This window comes from Styela clava, chromosome 15 (genome assembly GCF_964204865.1).
Source record: "Styela clava chromosome 15, kaStyClav1.hap1.2, whole genome shotgun sequence".
Taxonomy (NCBI): Eukaryota; Metazoa; Chordata; class Ascidiacea; order Stolidobranchia; family Styelidae; genus Styela; species Styela clava.
Genome location: NC_135264.1, coordinates 9,998,719 through 10,022,621, shown reverse-complemented (window position 1 = coordinate 10,022,621; position 23,903 = coordinate 9,998,719). Strand labels below are relative to the sequence as shown.

Sequence of the window (23,903 nt, the reverse complement as noted above, 5' to 3'; positions counted from 1 at the left end):
TGCAACAAACTAATGCAATTCGCGGGGAGAAATTTGAGTTGCGAGTACTCCCAACATTACTTGTTATACCAATATTGACGGGATTATATTTACTACCGAGGTCTGCCGTATACATTTACAGATTACTAATAAAAACATCTGCCTGAATAGATATATATATTTGATATTGGTTTCTAAGCTCTTTCCTTTTCCAACTTTTTGTATTACACGTTGGGGGCGGTTATTTACAAATCTACAGTACAGTATTTGTAGTAGCTGTCTGTTGTATATATATTTACTTCGTTACCGCAAATCTCGAGAAAAAATATGTATTTAATGTTTGCTAAGTGTTAGTTATCAAACCAAGATACACAACTTTACAGGACACGAACTATAGTCATGCAGATTGTTATGGTATCATGCTGTTGTTGTTGTTAGAATTCTTGTTGTTGTTGTTGTTATGATTATTGTGAAAAAATCGCTTTCCTCTTTAACCACTTGACCAATTGCTTTGAAATTTTCATTGCATGAAGACTATATTTTGGCTAGAAGGCGATAACTTTCATTTATTTCAAAAGATTTTGTGTACTCTAGTGAATTTGTTTTATTGTGAAAATTCACTAAAATTGTTTTCCATCAATAATATAAGTTTTAGAATGATGACATGGACGAAAATATACTTCATTCTATCCAAACACAAACCCTGCTTTCGACTTCAACACTGACAAACTGTTATAATTAATTTATAGTGATTACTGACCTGAATGGCATGACCTTAACTTTAGAGAGACTATGCACTCTATAGTTGGTCTCATCAGTAAAATCCCTAGCTCTGAAACTCAGAACGATATTCGTTTTATCTGCTGGGATTCACAGGCAAATAGTATTCAATCTAAAGCATGTAAAACTACACCAAATATGGAGCGTTTTGTGCTAACTTTATCGTTTTTGTTTTTAGAATATTTATATTACTAATTATTATATTACTAATGCATTGTCGTCGGAGTTGACTCAAAGACCAATCACATCACTTTTTGCTGAAACATACCTCATAACACAGATATCATATGATGGAAAATGAGAGACTTGAATAGAAACACTCCAGAATATGTAATCCGCTATATAATTGGTGAGTATTGCAGGTAATAATTTATTGATTTTATTGCATTATTTGTGGCATTTTTCTTTAAAAACAACATCCAAACTGACACGTATGTTGACTTTAAACATTTATTGTCAATGTCTTTTATAATCTTGCCGTGTGAAGCGTGCAATATATGCGAAGTGTAAGATTTATTTTATGAACATGAAAAATTTACACAGCATAAACATTATTCCGGTCGAACGATGATTAGTATAAATCATAAAACGGTGTTAGTGGTGACAGCGATTTTCTTCTCAGTGCGTTTCCTTTTTCATTCGCAAATTCGATGGTTCCAACATTTATAGTTTTGTTTTAATCTCGTTCTTTTCATTTTTCTTTACACCATCGCCCCGCATGTAGATGAATTCAACTAAAACTGGAAAGTCGTATAAATATAAGATGAAATGATGGTCACAGAGGCACAAAATTTTTTTTTTTATTGATTTTCAGAACAAGGAATCAATTTATTGTTTTCTTTGCCAAAAACCATTTTTTTTACGTCAGTACGAGCCCCTGTTATAATTTAATTTCCAACATTTCTGTATTTTTTTCTGGTACAGACAGTTTTTTTCTTCATTTTTTTATATCACAGTTGCTCGCAAAAGCAGGAAGCGACAGCATTTATTTAAGGTTATTTCAATATCCAATATTTGAATTTGTATTTAATATTTCAACTCATAAATATTCTTATATTGAATATTGTGTCGGAGTGGATAACTTTTGATATAAAAAATCAAATATCATTGAACTAAATCCACTTACCAAAAAGTATTATTGCTGCCGTAAAAATACCTAATTGTGTGTATAGTTTTGTCTCAACGCACATAAAAGTACTCAAACCATATTGAACTCCCAATCCCGCCGTAAACCAGACATTGTAAACACTAAGCGCGAGATCTTTGTTGTGTAGAAAATGTACAGTGTAAGTCTCTGTAATAGTAAATTTTAACATTTTACTGCAATTAAATTTTAATCACTTGAACTTCATTTTTGGTTTATACGCATCCAGAAAAAAATACTTCATTTAGAATTAGATCTTTTAAGGCATTTCCAACGGTAATTCTATATTTCAACCCGGGTACATCTGTAATTTATTCTTCCATACTGAAAACTTATTCCTACTTTTCCAAAAAAAAATCATCTGTAAACTTTTGAACTATGTGTTTTATAACAAAATGGTTGACCTATAACAACAAGTTATAATATGGGCTTCCAATGTCAGCATCAAAGCAGATGACATAGACAAAAATACCGTTTAAAACTTCGCGATAGAATTTCGTCATTTAATTGTAAATACTCACCAACAATATTTTGTCTGTAGGCTCCTTTAACAATTCCACATCCTATAAACATCATATAAACCATCCATATTGTGTCGGGATTAGGATTCCATAGATAGCAAGCAACGTACATCGATAATTCTAACACTGACAATCCCGCATAAATAACGTATCGCCGGTATGGAAAGTTCAGTCTTCCATATAATAATGCGGACACCATACCCGCTGCTCCAAATGTCATGGCAAAAAGGCCAGTCTAAAATAAACAATAATATCATTAACATTTTGAATCAGAGACTTATAGCAAACGAGAGCAGTTACAAGGGTTCGCGAAAATTTTGCATTCTTCCTTATATTATATGGACCTCCACAATGCCTAGATTTTTATAGGACGTATTTTGAATATCTGCAACTTGGATATATTGGTGAGCAGTACATTGGGTATTTGGGTAGGATATTTGCTATAAGATGCACCAATCTATTTTGACCGCATGGAAAAATCTCAAAAGAAATACTGTTTTTACCGCATGGGAAAAATTTGAATGCTCGCTATCCGTGGCGCACAATCTTACCATTTCAACTCCTGCGACACAAGAAGCATACGCTCTGGTAAGATCAGCAAAGCAGAATCCAAAAAACATTCCAAAATGAAATGCAGATACGCTCAACATTAGAGAGCGAGGATAAATGAGAAACAAAAACGTTGCTTTTAGAGTCGACCAGTAGTTTGCATGACTTGTTGTCTGTAAATCGTAATTTTTCCAACAGGAAAATTGCATAATTTTAATAATCATCTTTTTTAGAATACTAAATAAAAATTGATTTCAGCTTAATTAACTGAATAGCGTAATAAAAACATTACCTTACGCAAAGTCGAGAATGATTTTTTAATTCATTGTTTGAACCATACTTAGTTTACTTGTGTTTCACGTGCTAACGTGTGTGCTAACTTGTGTTTCACGTGTGTTTCACGTAAACGTTCTGATTTCTATATTCAAATATACAGTCAGTTGTTTCACTATCAAGCAGTATATGGAATTGAAAACTTTGACTGGGATAGTTTCATTCAGTATTTAAATCTAGAGCTGCAGGATGTAACTAACTGGACTGTTCTTGTCGAATTTTAATTGTAGGTTAGATTTCTGATTTTCGAATAGTTTATCATCTTACTTCACATAAGAGATGGCACATACTTTATAATATTATATATGTCATCAAAAGTAATTTACTGAGAACATGTACCTCTGCACTTTCAATGGACGTCACGGACAACTGTATTGAATTGGTGTCATCATATTCCGCCACATTCCCGTTTGATTTATTCTCGTCGTTTGTAAAACCTTCATTTACATATATTTGAAATTTTGCGTCATTTTTCTGGTTATTGTTTGATGTCGCACTGATTTCATCAACGTTAAAATCAGTGTCAGATTTTGTTGTGTTTTCTTCAAGACTGTTGGTCACGCGCTCTTTTACTTTGGTCAATTTATGACTAAAAGTTCCAAGACCCGGATATATGAAAGCATGCATGATAACTGAAAGAACCGATAGGCTGCTAACGACAGTTAAGAATATATATACACTCATTTGATCTGGGGGAACGTACTGATCTATATTGTTCTCGACAACTCCTGGATCTTGACAATCGTATACTCCACAGTATTGGTACGAGTTTGAAAAATCGCCAGGTGTTGTAACGTTAGGAGAAATTGTAGTGTTACCAGATGTAAGTTCTCCTGAACTTGAGTCGGATTTTGTTCCTGACAAGATTGCGTAAGACAAAATGTTTCCAACTATCTGAAATTAAATGGGTAATATAAAATAATTTTAAACCTTTAATTCGATAATGTGGTGTTACCTATGTTGGTCGACCACGCAATAAACTAAAGTCGCTCAAAAAAATTTAAAAATCTGATTGAAAGAAAGCTGATATTTAAACGTGGTGTCTTCTTAAATAAATTACCCAATTACTTTTATGTGGTGAGAAAAAACTGTCAATTAAATATTGCCGTTTTCAATCTTACCGAAGCAGCTTCAACCATCCCATAAAATCGACTTTGAAAATAATTGAAATAATATCCATCTTGTTTCGTTGTTGAGTATTCCATACATTGTGAAGCGATTTGCATAACGAGAATTGTGTAACTTGGAAGATAAAGTGCTCGAGCGATTCCGCTGATTATGCCTCCGATTGTCAGGACAACCAAATCTAAATAGTAACAAGACACTGTTGTTAAATATAAAGACACGAAAGCCAAGTAGTACCAAATATTTTAAGGTACCGGTAGTCTGACCACCAAATGGTACAAATGCGATCGCAATTTTTAATTTTGACGTCATGATCAGACGAATTCCATTAGCTTAATCCACAAAAATTTTGGAATAACATTTGGAATAAAATTTTGGAGCAACAACAATATTTTGAAGCGATTGGTCTAGTATACCGGTTCTCAACCAGGGGGCCATGGCCCACTGCTGGGCCACAGAAACATGTTCAGGTAGGCCACAAACCTATCAAAACTTGCTAGAGTTATTGATGAATTTCTAAACTTTGACTGTAGTGGAAATGAATAATGGTGCTGTTTTTTTTGCTACTGAATATAATTATGAAAGTGGGAGTGCCCATTTTTACGAAAAGCATAGTTTGTTCTTTTTGTAGTTTTTTCCTCAAATGAGAAAGCTAATGGGTCACAGAATCTTTGTGTAATAAAAGTGGGCCACAAAAAAATGAGAACCACTGGTCTAGTAGTTGAAGAGAAAGGCGATTTTTTTACCACAACAAGCATACCGGAAAGAGTGCTAACAGCAACAGTTTAACAAATCGTTTTCGTGTCCAATAAGAATGATGACGTTGACGACGTCTGGAATTTTGGGTCTAACATCCTCGATTTTCAGTTTAGTTCATTGATAAGTGTAGTTCAAAGGTGTTCCGTTTTAATTCTGAGTTATCGATTAAATAAAAATACGGAAAATTGACACTCACCTGGATAAAAATTTGCCAAACAATATAGTAAATAACAAACGTCGGACATCACTAAAGCTACATGAGGACCGAACACACGTAGAACTGCCGGGACACAGAAAACTCCGAAAAATATGGATGTTATATACGCCGCAGTCAATGAAATAGCGCCTGGAATATCAAAATGAAGAAAACCCTTTCACAAATATTCAGATATTATAATGGATCGTATTCTCCAGAACTTATCTCTCGAAAACGAAGTTTCTAGTCTTAGTTCTTATTTGACAGTAAGCTCTCATTCGTTCACTGTCAGTGTACACACCAGACAAAGAATAATGCAAAAAGTTTTATCGAGAAATTTAGTTTTGCGTAATTCATTGCCTATATATATAGCTGTTCTCATAACGACCAATAGGTATTTCGCAATTCACCGCCATAATTCCTTATAGTATACCAGTGTTTCTGTTCAATTTAGTGGTCACTGCTGGTAAATTCCCCCAGAAAGAGTGGACATGCCATGCTTGCAAATTTTTCACTTCAGATTTCACTTGCAAATATTACTTCAGTCCGCTATGATAAAATACTCACCTATGTCATCTTTTATGTTAATGCTCGTCTGAAGTGTTTGTAGCGCTACAAGCGTCGCTATCGCCAAATGTACACCAGTTGCATGGCAATAAAACAAGATTTTTAACTTCCGTCTTCCTTTTCTCAAAATCAAGTCATTGCTGTTCTGTTTTTCTTTAGATTCTTCCATGTGTTTCAATGGATGTTATCAGAGTTGTGGTTTATAAATTATAGATGCTAAATGTGATTTTATTATTATAATATCTATGAAATTTATATAGTTACCGCAGTTCCACACGACGTGATGTTGAACCTATCTCTCGTTTCCGTTATAAATACCATAGACCACTTGAGAAGACCATATTTAAAAAACCATCACATTGAAGTTTATGTTGCTAATGTTTTGAGTCGAGCATGCGATTCCTCAGAATACACTTCTGAGAAAAAAAACTAGTGGATGATGTCAATCTTCTTGAGTAGGAAAGAAAATGTTTACAAAACACTTTTACAAGAGACCAAAAATGATTCACTAATGAAATCCTTGTGTAAAACTCTTTTAAAAAGTTGGTCAGAAAGAGGGTCACGTATATATATCAAGACATTGTCGAATATTGGAATTATCGAGACGAGATAACATTTGGGATAATTTACTTCTCAAATGCTTTTGCGGCGATTTTTTATGCAGCGTGTTTTCCTATGCAACGAAATTTTCTGCGGCGAGATTTCCTACGGCGAATTTTCCGGACACGGGCTGCTGTAGTTGTGTTCTAATCTGACTGTTTCTGTTGACTAGGAAGTCATCTGCAATAACTGCTTGCAAATAATATATAAAGCCTCTTTATACATATGCCCTATGTGTTTGGCTAGACAACACATGACATATTTGATATTGGTACCTGACTCCTTTTTTCCCCAACAGTGTTTACTTTTTGTATTATACGTTGGGTACAATGGTTTTTGCAAATTTATATCATTTGTAATAGTTGTCTGTTGTATATATTTTCGGTGTTTGCCAAGAGTTAGGTATCAAACCTATATGCACTACTTTGTGAAGTGGATCTTCTTATTAGACATGAACTGGACATACAGATCATTTTGTTATCATGCTTGTTCTTAGAATTCTTGTTGATGTTGTTACGGTCGTTGTAAAAATATCGCTTTCCTCTTTTACCACTTGACGAATTGGTTTGAAATTATCAGTGAATGAAGACTGTATTTTTGGCTAGAAGACGCTAACTTTTATTTATTTACAAAATTTTCGTGGGCTCTAGGGAATTTGTGTTATTACGATGACGTCACCAAAATTGTTTTCTTCAATTATATAAGTTTAGAAAAATGACATGAACTTAAAAATACTTTATTCCATCCAAACGCAAGCCGTGGCCCGTTCGAATTTAACACAGATAAACTGTTGTAATTAATTTATAGTGATTACTGATCTAAATGGCCTGACCTTAACTTTAAAGAAATTTTGCACTCTATTCTTGGTCTTTTCAGTAAAATCTCTATCTCTGTAACTGTGGAACGAAATTTGTTTTATCTGCTGGAATTCCCAGGCGAATGTTATTCAATTGTAAGCATGTCTCAACTGCCCCAAATATGAAATATTTGTACTAACTTTATTGTTCTTGTTTCCAGAATATCTATATTACTATTAATTATATTACTAATGCATGCTCTGCATTGTCGAAGTTGACTCGAAGACCAATGAACGCACACCACTTATTGCTGAAATATACCTGATATTCAACAGAGATATCCTATGATGGAAAATGAAAGATTTGAAAAGAAACACTCAAAAACATACAAGTATTGCAGGTAAGAATTTATCGATTTTATTGCATCTTTTGTAGCATTTGTTTTATAAAACAACATTTATACGATTGACTTTTTGTCAATGTCTTCTATAAAATTGCCGGGTGAAGCGTGCAATATATGCAAATTGTGGGGTTCATTTCATGAACATGAAAAATATACACAACAAAAACATTCCACGAATGATTAGAAAATCTTAAAACGATGTTTGTGTTGACAGCGATTTTCTTCTCAGCGCGTTTCTTTTTTTCCTTCGCAGATTCGAGGATTCCAACATTCATAGTTTTGTTTTAATCTCGTTATTTTGATTTTTCTCTACGCCATTGCCCCGCATGTAGATGAATTCAACTAAAACTGGAAATCGTTGAAATTGGGTTATTTTAGAATATGTGCAACTTACAACCGCGGATTGTAGATTGTGCTTTATGAAATCGCATCAAACAAATGCTATATTTGTCAATGATGAAAACTATTTTTTTTATTTTTTGAGCCCAAATAGTTGTATCGATTTTTAAAACAGGGAATCAATTTATTTTTATTTTTTTTGCTGAAAAATTTTTTTTTTGTTTTTTTAGATCAGTACGAGCCCCTGTTATAATTTCATTTCCAACATTTCTGTATGTTTTTCGGATACAGACATTTTTTAGGGGTAACTTTGATATAAAAAATCAAATTAATAGTGTACCTGATCCACTTACCAAAAAGTATTATTGCTGCTGTAAAAATACCTAATTGTGTGTACAGTTTTGTCTCAACGCACATAAAAGTACTCAAACCATATTGAATTCCCAATCCCGCCATAAACCAAACATTGTAAACACTGAGCGCGAGATCTTTGTTGTGTAGAAAATGTACAGTGTAAGTTTCTGTAGTAGTAAATTTTAACATCTTTATTGCAATTAAATTTTAAACGTTTTGATTCGTTTTATCACATAAACTCCATGGTTCGTGACTTCCGATGGTAATTCTATATTTTAACCCGGGAACATCTGTAATTTATTCTTCTATACTGAAAACTTATTCTTACTTTTCCAAAAAATTGACTGTTTAACTATATGTTTTATAACAAAATGCTAGAGCAATAGCAGCCAGTTCTAATAGGTTTCCAATGACAACATCAAAGCAGATAACATAGATAAAAATTACGTTTGAAACATCGCGATCGAATTTCTTCATTTAATTCTAAATTCTCACCAACAATATTTTGTCTGTAAGCTCCTTTTACAATTCCACATCCTATAAACATCATATAAACCATCCATATTGTGTCGGGATTGGGATTCCATAAATAGCAAGCGACGTACATCGATAATTCTAACACTGACAATCCCGCATAAATAACGTATCGCCGGTATGGGAAGTTCAATCTTCCATATAACAAAGCGGACACCATACCCGCTGCTCCGAATGTCATGGCAAAAAGGCCAGTCTAAAATAAACAATAATATCATTAACGTTTTGCATCAGAGACTTATAGCAAACGTGAGCAGTTACAGGGGTTCGTGAAAATTTTGAATCCTACCATTGTTTATATGATATGGACCTTCACAATGCTTAGATTATTATAGGACGTATTTTGAATATTTGCAACTTAAATATATTGGTGAGCAGTACATTGGATATTTGGGTAGAACATTTGCTATAAGACTCACCAATCTATTTCGACCGCATGGGATAATTTCAATAGAAACACTATTTCTACCGCGTAGGAAAAATTTGTATGCTCACTATCCTTGACGCACAAGCTTACCATTTCAACTCCTGCGACGCAAGAAGCGTATGCTCTGGTAAGATCAGCAAAACAGAATCCAAGAAACATTCCAAAATGCAATGCGGATGCACTCAGCATCAGAGAGCGAGGATAAATGAGAAACAAAAACGTTGCTTTTAGAGTTGACCAGTAGTTTTCATAACTTGTCTGTAAATCGAAATTTTTCCAACAGGAAAATTGCATAATTTAATAACCATAATTTCCAGAATACTAGCCAAAATACTAATATTAGAATACTAAATAAAAGGTGGTTTCAGCTTAACTGAATAACATATGAAAACATCCCTTACGCCAAAGCCGAGAATGATTTTTCAATTCATTGATTGAACTACCTAATTAACCTATGTTTCACATGCTAAAAACGTACCCCTTCTGACGTCCATATTCAAATATACAGTCAATTGTTTCACCATCAAGCGGTATATGAACTATTGAAAACTTAGACAAGTATACTTCCATTTAGTATTTAAATATAGAGCTGCAAAATGTATCCAACTGGGCTGTTCTTATCAAATATTTATTTTAAGTTAGATTTCTGAGTTTTGAATAGTTTATCATCTTACTTTGAATTAGAGGTAGCACATACTTTATAATATTATATATGTAACCATAAATAATCTACTAAGAGCATGTACCTCTGCACTTTCAATGGAAGTCACGGACAACTGTATTGAACTGGTGTCATCATTATCCGCCACATTCCCGTTTGTTTTAATCTCGTCGTTTGTGAAACCTTCATTTTCATATATTTGAAATTTGGCGTCATTTTTCTTGTTGTGGTTTGATGTCACACTGATTTCATCAATGTTGAAATCAGTATTGGATTTTGTTGTGTTTTCTTCAAGACTGTTGGTCACTCGCTCTCTTACTTTGGTCAATTTATGACTAAAAGTTCCAAGACCCGGATATATGAAAGAATGCATGATAACTGAAAGAACCGATAGGCTGCTAACGACAGTTAAGAATATATATACACTCATTTGATCTGGGGGAACATACTGATCTATATTGTTCTCGACAACTTCTGGATCTTGACAATCGTATACTCCACAGTATTGGTACGAGTTTGAAAAATCGCCAGATGTTGTAACGTTAGGAGAAATTGCAGTGTTACCAGATGTAAGTTCTTCTGAACCTGAGTCGGATTTTGTTCCTGACAAGATTGCGTAAGATAAAATGTTTCCAACTATCTGAAATCAAATGGGTAATATAAAATAATTTTAAACCTTTAATTCGATAATGTGGTGTTACCTTTGTTGGTCGACCACGCAATAAACTGAAGACGCTAAAAATAATTCAAAAATCTGATTGAAAGAAAGCTGGTATTTGACGGTGAATGTCTTCTTAAATATATTACACAATTACCTTTATGTGGTGAGTAAAAAAACTGTCAATTAAATATTGCCGTTTTCAATCTTACCGAAGCAGCTTCAACCATTCCATAAAATCGACTTTGAAAATAATTGAAATAATATCCATCTTGTTTCGTTGTTGAGTATTGCATACATTGTGAAGCGATTTGCATAACGAGAATTGTGTAACTTGGAAGATAAAGTGCTCGAGCGATTCCGCTGATTATGCCTCCGATTGTCAGGACAACCAAATCTAAATAGTAACAAGACAACAGTTGTTAAATATAAAGACACGAAAGCCAAGTAGTACCAAATATTTTAAGGTACCGGTAGTCTGACCACCAAATGGTACAAATGCGATCGCAATTTTTTAATTTTGACGTCATGATCACACGAATTCCATGAATCCACAGAAATTTTGGAATAATTAGGCAACAACAATATTTTGAAGCGATTGGTCTAGTTCACCGGTTCTCAACCAGGAGGCTATGGCCCACTGCTGGGCCACAGAAACATGTTCAGGTAGGCCACAAACATCAAAACTTGCTAGAATTATTGATGAATTGTTGAACTTTTTGTTACTACTGACTGTAGTAGAAATGAATAATGGTGCTGTTTTTTTTTTTTTTTGCTACTGAGTTGAATTGTATTATGAAAGTGGGAGTGCCCATTTTTACGGAAAGAATTGTTTGTTCTTTTGGTAGTGGGTCACAGAATTTCTGTGTAATAAAAGTGGGCCACAAAAAAATGAGAACCACTGGTCTAGTAGTTGTAGAAAAAGGCGATTTTTCACCACAACAACAAGCATACTGTAAAGAGTACTAACAGCAACAGTTTAACAAATCGTTTTCGTGTCCAATGAAAATGATGACGTTGACGATGTCTGGAATTTTGGGTCTAACATCCTCGATTTTCAGTTTAGTTCATTGATAAGTGTAGTTCAAAAGCGTTCCGTTTTAATTTTGAGTTATCGAAATACGGAAAACTGACACTCACCTGGATAAAAATTTGCCAAACAATATAGTAAATAACAAACGTCGGACATCACTAAAGCTACATGAGGACCGAACACACGTAGAACTGCCGGGACACAGAAAACTCCGAAAAATATGGATGTTATATACGCCGCAGTCAATGAAATAGCGCCTGGAATATAAAAATGAAGAAAACCCTTTCACAAATATTCAGATATTATAATGGATCGTATTCTCCAGAACTTATCTCTCGAAAACGAAGTTTCTAGTCTTAGTTCTTATTTGACAGTAAGCTCTCATTCGTTCACTGTCAGTGTACACACCAGACAAAGAATAATGCAAACAGTTTTATCGAGAAATTTAGTTTTGCGTAATTTATTGCCTATATATATAGCTGTTCTCATAACGACCAAGAGGTATTTCGCAATTCACCGCCATAATTCCTTATAGTACCGTGTTTCTGTTCAATTTAGTGGTCACTGGTAAATTCCCCCAGAAAGAGTGGACATGCCATGCTTGCAAATTTTTCACTTCAGATTTCACTTGCAAATATTACTTCAGTCCGCTATGATAAAATACTCACCTATGTCATCTTTTATGTTAATGCTCGTCTGAAGTGTTTGTAGTGCTGCAAGCGTCGCTATTGCCAAATGTACACCAGTTGCATGACAATAAAACAAGATTTTTAACTTTCGTCTTCCTTTTCTTAAAATCAAGTCATTGCTGTTCTGTTTCTCTTTAGATTCACCCATGTGCTTCGATGGATGTTACCAGAGTTGTGGTTTTTACGACATTTATAAATTATAGATCCTGAATATGCAATAGCAAGATTTCATTGTTATAATACCTATGAAATCTATATAGTTCCTGTAGATCCACACGATGTCACGTCGAAGCTAACTCTTCTTTTTCCCTACATAATTTTCTGATTTCCAATTTCTTGGCGTTCTGTATTGATAATTAAACTATTTTGTAACTTCATATTTTCCTGAAATATTCCCTGAGTGGGTTTTCTGATAAACTCATTTCACTATGTTATAGCGATGACCTTCCTCAATTGTTCTTCCCGCTATTTATCTGACTAATTGCGCAAAATTTGTTCTGGTTATATTTGTATTTGCAATGCATCACGAGTACAGACGGTCCAGCTGTTTTCGGTGTATTTATAGTGATTAATCATTAACCCAATCGTATCCCAGATTTGCCAAGTCATGAGACCTCGTTGTAAACTTGTATAAACTGGATTTTCAGAGCCTAATGCCCTAATCGGACGAGACTTCCTTCTTGACCAGTCTCATATTTGAAACTTAATTATATATATATAATGATTGTTTCGAATCCAAATCTAATCTATCTCCGAATCATCGAGCAATGGTTGGAATATAAGAACTACAACAATTGCCACTATTGCACTTTCCTAACTATCAATCATAATATTATTCCAGACAGTTGATTTTTGTGTATTTTATTGCAAGTTTAGTACCTTCGTCATGCGATGCATGAGTCTCATAAAGCTCAATTTCGTTTGTTCGTGTTTGCTGCAAAAATTGATTGCATATTATCTGCCATAAAATCTTGATAACAAAAGACACTTAAGTATAGAAACCTCAAAGGGCCGTATTCCAGAACAAAAATTTGATCTCGTGAAAATAAACCATAATTTCACCACCAAACTTGCGGCTTATTTTCCATCGTTGTGCCTTACCAAATTTACAAATTACACAGAGGTTTTGTCGTATTTAGTTTTCACGCTCATAGTTGAAAGTATTAGTAAGTAGTTAGGACATAAATTATTGGTTTCTGGAGGTTTATCAAAAATATGTCGCATGCTCTTGCGCGCAAAACAAGTAACGTAGTTCCAAACATAGCTCATAATTTTCATAATGCTAGTTAAAAATTTGGCTCTGAATAAAATAATGCCTACACTCTATTCAATTGGAATGAAGCCATAGCATTTAGAAGTAAAAGAAAAAAGTATTGGACCCCGTATAAACTGGCATGGAAATTTTATGAGATGATTTATCACTGGAATGGATGAAAAACCTAATTCCTTATTTGATCAGGTCAAAGTTTAGTTACATTCCAAGCAGTATCTTCGACATGTTTTTCTTCCTGTGTTTTATTCTTTCGGTGCCGAAACTCCGCAACGCCTGTAATAAAGTCAACACAAAGTAATAATTCTTGTCCAATAACAAACATCCTGCCTTGAGTTTACGCCAACTAATAGTTAATATGGACTTGAAAATGATTTTTTCTTCAGAATGAATTCCTTCTCTTTCGTTAGTGAGTTCATGCACCTTATTTTGGGAAAATATTTACAAAAGCCTTATGAAAAATTTGACGCTGAAATCATTGTTTTGTAATATTGTCGCACATTTTATTTAAGATAGAACTCGCGGTGTTTTATTCAGTAGATTTGATTATTTTCTTTGCAGTACTTCGTTTTATGATTCTATATAAGTGACGATATACGCACCGTACATTAGTATGGAAAATGTCAGAAAAGCCATTCCAAGATATATTTTGTCCACCATACACATGAACGTGCTCAACGCAAACTGTAATCCTGTTGCTCCCTGAATCCAGAAGTTCCATACATTTGTAGCTATGTGGGATTCAGTTGGGAAGTATTCGTTATAAACAACTGTAAAAACAAAGAATCAGTCATAGAAAAATTAAACAATCATGCCATAGAAAATGATAAAGAGTGAATTAGGTCCACCAGAACATTTATGTTGACCACAGCAATAAAGCAAATTTCCGATAATGACTTCGAGTAATGTCCCCATGCTCTTTCATACATTTTCCTCAAATTGCTGACTCACTATCGTCGTAGAACAAATCTGAAATATCATTAACAGTTCACTCACCATTAACTGTTATATACAACATTGCGTTCACAGTTCCGTGTCCAATAAATATGAAAAACACAAAATATATTGTATCAGGATCCGGAACCCATAAGTAGCAACCGATGTAAACGGACATTTCAAGTAGAAAACCTGCTATCATGATAGCGTTTCGTCCTGTATATTTTACTAAATGGCCGTAGAGTAGAGACACCGGAATTCCAGCTGATCCAAACGTCATGGCGATAAGTCCTGTCTGTATAGAAATATATATATACCATCTCGCAGGCATTTAATATATGTATACCCAAGGATGATATATCAGATTAAAGTCTCTTAGAAAAAAACAAGAGAGTGATAATCAAATATATAAACACGAAAGCCAAAACGAAGTTGTAGGCGGATACAATCTGTCACAGTAGACTACCGCCACAAGGTGCGCAACTTTTACGTTCGATGACGTCATCGCAAAAAACAAATCCCATATAGCCCACAGAAATCTTTGAAATAAATAAAAGTAATAGCCTTCTAGCAAAAAATGCATCTTTAACCACTAAATATTTGAAGGCAATCGGTCCAGTATTTAATGAGAAAAGCGAGAAATTTTTCGTAACAAGGAAATGAAGAAGGAGAACAACAACGTAATAACAAAACGATCCATATGTACATTTCATGTCCTATAATCTTAAATGGGATTGTTGTTGTGATAAGATTTGTATTTTATTCTCTCTTTAACAAACCCTTTCAATTTAAAGTATCTGCAAACTGAAAATGTTTTCAAGAAGGTTTTAATATATAGGTATTTCATTTTTCTTAGAATTATGCGGACCAAATCTTTTGCCAACATTGAAAAAAAATGTCTCCATTTTTTTTTTTATATTTTAGTATATACAGAGTAGTAAATACGATAAAGTATGGATAACATGATAATAATAATAAATAACTTACGAGTTGCACACCGCCAACACACGAAGCGTAAGCTCTTGTTATGTCAGAAAATATGAATCCAACAATCATCCCATTACGTACTGGAGTGAGGCCAATCAGCATTGATTGGGGTCGAATAAAAAACTTTCCAGTTTTCTTTAATGTTGTCCAATACCCATCACGATCCTTTAAATTGGAAATCTAAATTATCATCCGTACGAATAATCAAACTTTTATTCATTTATATCTATATATATTTATGCCTTTGTTCGAAATGGACAGGATAACCCCGAAATGACCATTTGGCCTACTTGCCAGCGATCACCTTGCAATTGCTGTTTGATTAAACTTCAAAATACAACAATTTGTCGTGCATGATCAGTATAAGGAAATTCCCTGTATATTTTTTGATGCAATGCTGTTCTGGCAATTTTGGCTAACTAGATCTTTTTAGAAAAGAACTCAGAGAGAAAGTTGCATACAACAAATCAGATCTAGTACCTATAATAGATCGAACTCTAGAGTAATAGAGAAGTACTCATAACGGTACTGGTAGCTTGACAAGAAATGTCTATTTCACAAACCTTAAAATATATCAATGGATAGTACAAAATTTAAGATCCACAATCTGGCCGCGAGACGTTGAAATCATAAGAGCATGATATTGGGAGATGGCCAGACATAGATATGAAGAAAAAAAGGAGTGTAAGTGATTGCGTAATTGTGTTTTAGTTATGACTTAATGCTGTAAGGTATATTTATAGCATCAACTCCCAAAATTTACCCAAATTATAGTTAAAATTATGACAAACAAAGTAACTTTTTCCTCGAAATTCTAATAATAATTTTCGTAGGAACATATTACACAACTTTAGCTCCCATGAACATGTTTCGTCCTGTCATTATCAAATTAAAATATACGCTTTGTTACGCTATTTAGTTCTCAGTCGTGAAACGTACATAATTACTCGTATTGAGCTGATTGAGTTTCTGTTTTGACCTCAGTCATGAGATCACGTTTTTAATATTGGTTCGCTGTTTGTATACTGCTCAATATCTTTTCAATGATAGTCTAGTCTTGAGATTTGTATTCTGTATGCATATTGGTGGAAACTAGTAAGTTATCTATTCTGCACTGCCGGTGGCTATCGTCAGATTGATAGCTTGGGTTCACGAACTTCACGTGCAAAACTCTTGTCGGTCGAAACTAGAGTCAGACTCCACAAATCAGACCAACCAATCAACATTCAATATGTAGTCAGTTCTAATCTCTATATGCTATTCCAAATTCTTACATCGACGTATCTAAGGGTGCCTCGCGCCCGCTTCGATTTAAATCTGGGGACAAAAAGGGGACAATATACATTGAATAATGTAGTCTAACGGATTTGAATGTGAACTTGTGGAACATCTGGACTGTACTAGCGAAACCCAAGGGTTATGTTTGATGATGTTTTAATGACTTAGTAAAATTTGCTGATGATTGTAATATGATTGATACCTCATTATGACTATCCATAGACTTTTCATCAATATGAACAGCATCGGTCTTCGAAGTAGAATTGGTTTCATCGTTGGTTTTTTTTGCCGTCGTAAAATCTTGTGAATCTAGGACAAATGCTGGGTTATCATAATTCTCTTTTTTGTTGGAAATAGCGGGAACGTCTGTTTCTTTATTGTTATTTTTTTGATCAACATCGTCATCGATTGCAAACTGCAAACTTGTCGACGAAGCATTTGGTTTTAGAAAAAGAGAAATTTCTTTGTCCAAGTTGTAGAGTTTGTGTCCAAATTTTCCAATCCCGGGGTAAATGAAAGCGTGTATTACGAATGAAATCAAGTTGATTCCACAAGCTGCCGAAACAAGAATATAAGTGCTTATTTTGTCAGGAGGAACATATTGATTCAGGTTTTCTTCCACAATCTCGGGATCTTGACAGTCGTTCACTCCGCAGTGGTAATATTCGCTGCGGTTTGCGAATTGTGATGCTGTAGTTGATATCATTTTGGTATATTCTGATGCAATTGTTACGTTAGCAATCTCATCACTTTCAATATTTTGTCTGCTTCCGGATAAAGCAGCAAACGATATTGCGTTGCCTACAATCTGGAATAATCAAATAAAAACATATTTAAGGACAATTTTGCACTGATGTATATTGAGTGGGTTCTGGTTAACTAGAGCCGAATAGGAACATATTATGAGCATAGTTCCCCATTCTGTGAGTCGAAGACGGACAACAATAATCTTTACCCGCTGAACCTTTGAAAGCAATTGGTCTTGTAATTGAAGAGAAAATCTATTTTTCCATAGAAGAAATATACTAACAGGGAAATAAAAAAGAGTAGAACAACAACATAGTAACAAAACAACCCATAGGGTCCACTCCGTGTCTAAAAATCAGAATCTAGAATTGAACTCGACTGTACACTCCGGGTAGCAGTGACAATTTAGACACACTTACCGATACAGAACTAAAAAGACTGATGTATCGACTTTGGAAACGGTTAATATAAACTTCTTCCGCTTGAGAACCACACCGATAAAATTGCTCAGCTAATTGGAAAGCTGCGATTGATGTTGCTGGGAGTAGAAGAGATCGCGCTACTGAACTTGCGATTGATCCCGGTACTAATACATAAATCTCTAAAAATAATTATAGAAAGTAAGCCATAAAATGTGTTTGAAATTTAAAATATGTGGTAAAGTGAAATACGTTAAAATAAAATCAATTCGATGTTACATATCAAAGATGCCATTGTGGGCTTGAGCCTTTAAATAAAAATGAGCTAATAAACGAGTTTAATATGTTTGCTCAATGTATTCGGAAGAAGAAACGGTTGCTGTAAAGTTGCTCGTGCAATATAACAACGAAAATATTTACTACGTTGGCATTTATTTCAATCCTCAAATGTACAGATTCATATTAGAAAAAACGGTTTAGCATTGGATACCATGAATAGCACATCTTACCTGGGTAATAATTTGAGGCACAGTAGATCAAGTAACTGACATCCGAGATCACTAAATTGAGGCCAGTACCAAATCTTTTCATCGTTATCGGAGCTACGAATAGACTGTAGACAACAGATCCAAAGTAAGCCGAGGTGAGAGCGATAGAACCTGAATTATTGAGTCAGTTTTACGGAACTGTTTTCTAATAATTGTGATTCTGGTACGTTTTTTAATCAGCTCACGTATACGCTTATCTGTGTACTCGTGCGGACAGTGCTCTTTACATAGCTCTGCTTCCGTTTGTCCGAATATCGCAGACGAAAACTGCTAATGGCAATAGCATAGGTAGTCACACATAAACGATGCTATTTGATTGGCTATCTTCCCACTCATACCCACCTTATATTCATTCTATCTACCTCAAATGGTAATTATGTGATTGGTATTTGTACCTCAACTTACCTACATTTCCTTCTATATTAATACTTGTTTGGAGAGATTGTAAAGCTACCGCAGATGAAAAAGACAATACAGTTCCCAACACGAGGCTGTAAAAATAAAAATTTATCTTTCGGCGAATTTTTCTACGTTGTTTCACTTGGATATCCGTCGTCGCCATAATAACTGATGTGCGTCTTTTCTAACTCCAAGCTGCTGAAATAATGCTCTGTTCGGCTTGACGCAATCTATCCCCATTGGAAGTGAGAAATGCCATGCGCTGACCGAACTATCGTCCGGAAAAATAGTATGCAAAGAAGTTTACTATTCGTATTAACAATTTTATTATGTTTTTTCGCAAATAATATTAAATATGACAAAGTATCGTTGACGAAATCCATTAACCTTTTCAAAGCGAATTTTCATACCCCCTTTTTCAGCGATAGTTTTATATTATTAATCGTTAAAAAAGGGCCATTGAATGTATAATATTAGCTGCTTTCTCGGTAGATTTTTGAGCAAACCTGGTAAGTACTTATAGAAAAAGAGTGATATGTATTTTTTATTTATATGATACAAAGACAAATACTATATTTCATGCATTGTTTAACGAAATGAAATTAAGATTAAAGTATAATATATATGTATCGTATAATGTAATATTTATAAGGGAAAAAGCAACAAGCTATATGTTGCAAATAATGATAAAACATTGAAAGCGCTTTAGTCAAAGTCATATTCAGTCAAAGTTTTGTTACTTTGCACGAAGATTCATTTGTAGCACTTTTCTCCCGTCTCATACTCCTTCGGTGGCGAAATTCAGCCGCGACTACAAAAACAAATTACGCGTTCCATTTAGTAAAACCGACAATGACCTACAATTCCATAGTCCATAATCAGCCTAAAGGAGAGACATGATTGATAAAAAGGTGAAACCTCAAATTGAGCTTAGGACGGGAAGTCAAAATTTCGTTTGATGAATGTGAAATCGAAGAGACTCGTGTTTGTTCACCGCTAAAAGAAAGTTAGAAACTCGATTTCCAGATTACTGGTATTTTTTGGACATGCTTGCATTTTTTCGCATTTTTACAACTCGTAAATTCTGTTATTCGATTGACGTAGTTTTATTTATTGAATTCCTCAAAAATTAAATTTTTATCTAATGAATACCTACCGTACATTAGCATAGAAAAGGTCAGAAAAACCATTCCGAGATAGATTTTATCCACAACACACATGAATGTGCTCAATGCAAACTGCAATCCTGTTGCCCCTTGAAACCAAAAGTTCCAGACATTTGACGCTATGTGGGATTCCGTTGGAAAGTACTCATTGTAAACGACTGCATGAATAATGATATATATATTAGTGAATAAACACGGGACAATTAAAAAAGAGTTGGACTCGATTGAACTGAAAATGGTGGCAATTTGGGGTAAAAAAGCAAGTTTTGTTCGTGTCTATATAGAACATTTGTTTCTAGAAGGAATATTCACATGCACTGCAACGCATTCTCAATTTCTTTGCCGTGATGAATGTCAATAAAAATAATGCGATTAATACTTTTATTTTCCAACAGTGCTTATATGCGTATAAAATTCTTTAAATAACGTCTTGCGTTCCCTTAGAAAATTTATACCAATATTGGTTCGTGATAATATATCGTGCCCAACCTTGCACTGAGAGGCAAATGATTAACGAGAAATGAAACACCACCGTTTTTCTGAATATAGGTATTAAGTACCCAACAAAATTACTCACCATTAACAGAAATGTACAACAGAGAGTTTACCGTTCCATGTCCAATGAACATTAGAAACACATAATACATTGTATTCGGGTCAGGAACCCACACATAGCAACCAATGTAAACCGACATTTCAAGCAGAAATCCTATCAGCATAATTACATTCCTTCCTGTATACTTTACTACGTGGCCGTAAATCAGACCTACGAGTATTCCAACTGACCCAAACGCCATTGCTATAAGACCAACCTGTTCACACATATATATATATATTATTTTTTATCAAAAAATACACGAACATTTTTCTCTTTTTTGCAATTGGCCTATTTACCGTTTTACAATTGTAATAAACTCAATCAGCTCAGAATGTTTCAATATAACACACAATTTTAATTATTATTAGAAAACCATATATTAATATTGAAAAGAGACGTAATACGATGTTGAACGAATAAATAATTCCCAAATATATGACCTCGAAAATCTTATTACCTGTACCGTTCATTCTATCATTAATAGCATGTGCTCTTGGAGTTCAACATCTTTTCCATAAACTTACCATTTCTACGCCACCAACACACGAGGCGTAAGCTCTTGTTACGTCGGAGAACATAAATCCAATAATCATTCCATTTCGAAAGGGGGTGAACCCAATTAGAATTGACTGAGGTCGGATGAAAAACTTTGCAGTTGCTTTTAATGTTTCCCAATATCCATCGCCTACATTCTAGTGAAAAATTATTTTCTAGAAGTTTGTAAATCGTAAAGAAAAGTTTTTATATGTTGGGCAGTTTAAATTTGATTGCTTGTTGTACTCCTATTCATCTTTTTAATGAATCTTAATCCAATCTTAAAATGAATATGAAAATGATTTTTGCCAACACACCTCATTGAGATCGCCGGTATCGGTGTTCAGGGTGGAGATGTCTTGACCGGCGTATGGTTGTTTGTTTATAGAAGAACAAATTTGTGATTCGGCGACTTTTTCTGTCGTGGTCATCGCCGCGGCTGTGACTATGTTATTACAACTATCTTCAAGTGTAAACTCCATACTTTTCGATTCGTCATTAGGCTTCAAGAACTGCGTTATTTCTCTATCAAGATTGTGTAATTTTCGTCCGAATTTCCCGATCCCCGGATAGACGCACGCGTGAATTATGAGTGAAACAAGGCTTACTGCACAGGCTGCCGAAACAAGAATGTAGGTGCTTATTTTGTCAGGGGGGACGTATTGGTTTATGTTATTTTCAATGATCTCGGGATCTTGACAATCTTGTACTCCGCAATGGTTATATCCGCTACGATTTGGAGAAAGAGATGGGGTAGTCGCCTCTATTGTATTGACTGAAGAAAATGTTATGTTGCTATTTTCATCCTCTATCGAGCCGGATTTGCTTCCGGATAGTGCAGCAAAGGATATAATGTTGCCCACTATCTGAAATATTAAGTATTCATTGCTAAGTGCGGTACTAATTGAATAGCAAGAAGAGGCATTTTTTCACAATCTTATGTGAAATGTGAATAAAACTTGCTCCTCCAAGAAAATTTTTAATGTAGAATTTCTAATGTACGTAGTAATTCATCGGACTTACCGATACTGAACTAAACAGGCCGACAAACCGACTTTGGAAGCGGTTAATATAAACCTCTTCTGTCTGCGAACTGCATTGATAAAATCTTTCGGCCAACTGAAAAGCTGCAATTGATGTCGCGGGGAGTAGGAGGGATTGTGCCACTGAGCTTATGATGGATGCGGGTAACAAAACGTAAATTCCTGAAAAAGGGTTTAGTTACCGGATTAGTACTACAAACTGTACAGGCGTAGAATACGTTGTACAGTGTATACCAACATTGGAATCTTACCTGGGTAATAATTTGAGGCACAGTAGATCAAGTAACTGAGATCCGAGATCACTAAATTGAGGCCAAGACCAAATCTTTTCATCGTTATCGGAGCAACGAATAGACTGTAGACAACAGATCCGAAATACACCACTGTGAGACCAAGAGATCCTAAAGTATTGATGGCCATGTTTTATTCGTTTGTGGAGAATCTATATATATATATTTACATAAACTTCGTACAATCAGACTTCGCATTGGTTTGATTTTTACTTTAACCGAGTGAAAAAGTAAATTGACGCCGTGTATAGTTGTGTTTATCACTTAGGAAATCACACGCATGTCCATGTAGGATATCTGTCGCAGGAGACTCGATTCGAAATAATGGATGACTTTTCTTTTCACTGAACAAGACTATATTGCTTTTCGATTCCTGCCTGACATAAAACCTCTGTGCACTATCTTTTAAAACGATTTCTTTATAAATTTTCCCATTTTTAGTAATGTATTCATCAAAATAGGAGAAGAATAATTTAATAGTTTAAGAGTGCGTCGGTTGCGTCATTTTCGGATATGTATTATGTACTGGCGTGCTATTTTGCATTTCCCGCAAAAAAACGAGTAAATTCACTTGCCATTGTAGCAAGCTCGAGTCCTAATATTTCGCACAATCAAGATATAGCAAATTCATATAAATCATTTTTTTCAAAAATGAAATTATTGGCACCTTCTTATCATATATTACTGACATTGGTATACAGTACATGTCATTTCTCCTTACCTAATTTTCCTTGAATATTAATACTCGTTTGCAACGTGTGTAGAGAGACAAAAGCAGAAAATGACAAAACCGTTCCAAGCACAAGACTATAAAAATAAAAATTAATTCGCCGTCGAATTTGAAGGCGCTGAATATCGCTTCCAATCTTCTCCATAATCGACAATTCGCGATAGTTCAGATGCACCTAAGTTATTAGTGGCGTCCTGTGCTAATTGTGAGCAATCCGCTGTAGAATGAAATAATTAACCTACTGCACGCACCCGCACCACCCTTTTTCCAATTGAAAGTGTCATAATAGAACTTACAATTCACATCAAGTATATTATTTGCAAATAATGTAAAATATATGATACTGACATCAAATTTCATAATTGTTAAACTTAACAACTCAATACTTCAATATAATTTTCTCTTTTCACATAAAAACATGAATACAACACTAGACAAAAGAGAAACGTACAAATATATTAACCCAAACTACAATACTTCCAACGGTTGTAATATTCCAACATTAGTAAA

General features: G+C 34.5%; 3 protein-coding genes and 1 long non-coding RNA gene across 6 annotated transcripts; 1 reads left to right on the top strand and 3 right to left on the bottom strand.

Annotated features, from left to right (window-relative positions):
• Positions 1-978: 978 nt before the first annotated feature.
• LOC120334216 (uncharacterized) lies at positions 979-12,716 on the top strand. Its single transcript, XR_005568430.2, has 3 exons — positions 979-1,108; positions 7,571-7,750; positions 12,587-12,716. It is a non-coding gene; the product is annotated as an uncharacterized LOC120334216 (long non-coding RNA).
• Positions 1,134-6,203, bottom strand: LOC120334213 (protein unc-93 homolog A-like). Its single transcript, XM_039401680.2, has 8 exons — positions 5,954-6,203; positions 5,387-5,536; positions 4,428-4,612; positions 3,646-4,200; positions 2,976-3,146; positions 2,425-2,659; positions 1,886-2,053; positions 1,134-1,499 (listed from the first exon to the last, which is right to left on the bottom strand). The coding sequence occupies exons 1-8, from the start codon at positions 6,120-6,122 to the stop codon at positions 1,423-1,425; spliced, it is 1,710 nt and encodes a 569-aa protein (XP_039257614.1). The 5' UTR covers positions 6,123-6,203; the 3' UTR covers positions 1,134-1,422.
• Positions 7,745-12,596, bottom strand: LOC120334211 (protein unc-93 homolog A-like). Of its 2 annotated transcripts, XM_039401679.2 has the most exons (8): positions 12,428-12,596; positions 11,867-12,016; positions 10,939-11,123; positions 10,154-10,708; positions 9,498-9,665; positions 8,942-9,176; positions 8,446-8,613; positions 7,745-8,101 (listed from the first exon to the last, which is right to left on the bottom strand). In XM_039401679.2, the coding sequence occupies exons 1-8, from the start codon at positions 12,594-12,596 to the stop codon at positions 8,025-8,027; spliced, it is 1,707 nt and encodes a 568-aa protein (XP_039257613.1). In that variant the 3' UTR covers positions 7,745-8,024. The 2 variants fall into 2 exon arrangements, with proteins under 2 accessions (XP_039257613.1, XP_039257612.1); XM_039401678.2 differs by having other exon boundaries at positions 7,745-8,613.
• Positions 12,717-13,857: 1,141 nt separating the features above from the next.
• LOC120334214 (protein unc-93 homolog A-like) lies at positions 13,858-19,297 on the bottom strand. 2 transcript variants are annotated; one of them, XM_078109571.1, is made up of 8 exons: positions 19,039-19,297; positions 18,595-18,744; positions 18,086-18,267; positions 17,122-17,727; positions 15,642-15,806; positions 14,715-14,949; positions 14,326-14,488; positions 13,858-13,994 (listed from the first exon to the last, which is right to left on the bottom strand). In XM_078109571.1, the coding sequence occupies exons 1-8, from the start codon at positions 19,193-19,195 to the stop codon at positions 13,964-13,966; spliced, it is 1,689 nt and encodes a 562-aa protein (XP_077965697.1). In that variant the 5' UTR covers positions 19,196-19,297; the 3' UTR covers positions 13,858-13,963. The 2 variants fall into 2 exon arrangements, with proteins under 2 accessions (XP_077965697.1, XP_039257615.2); XM_039401681.2 differs by having other exon boundaries at positions 13,861-13,994; positions 14,321-14,488.
• Positions 19,298-23,903: the final 4,606 nt, after the last annotated feature.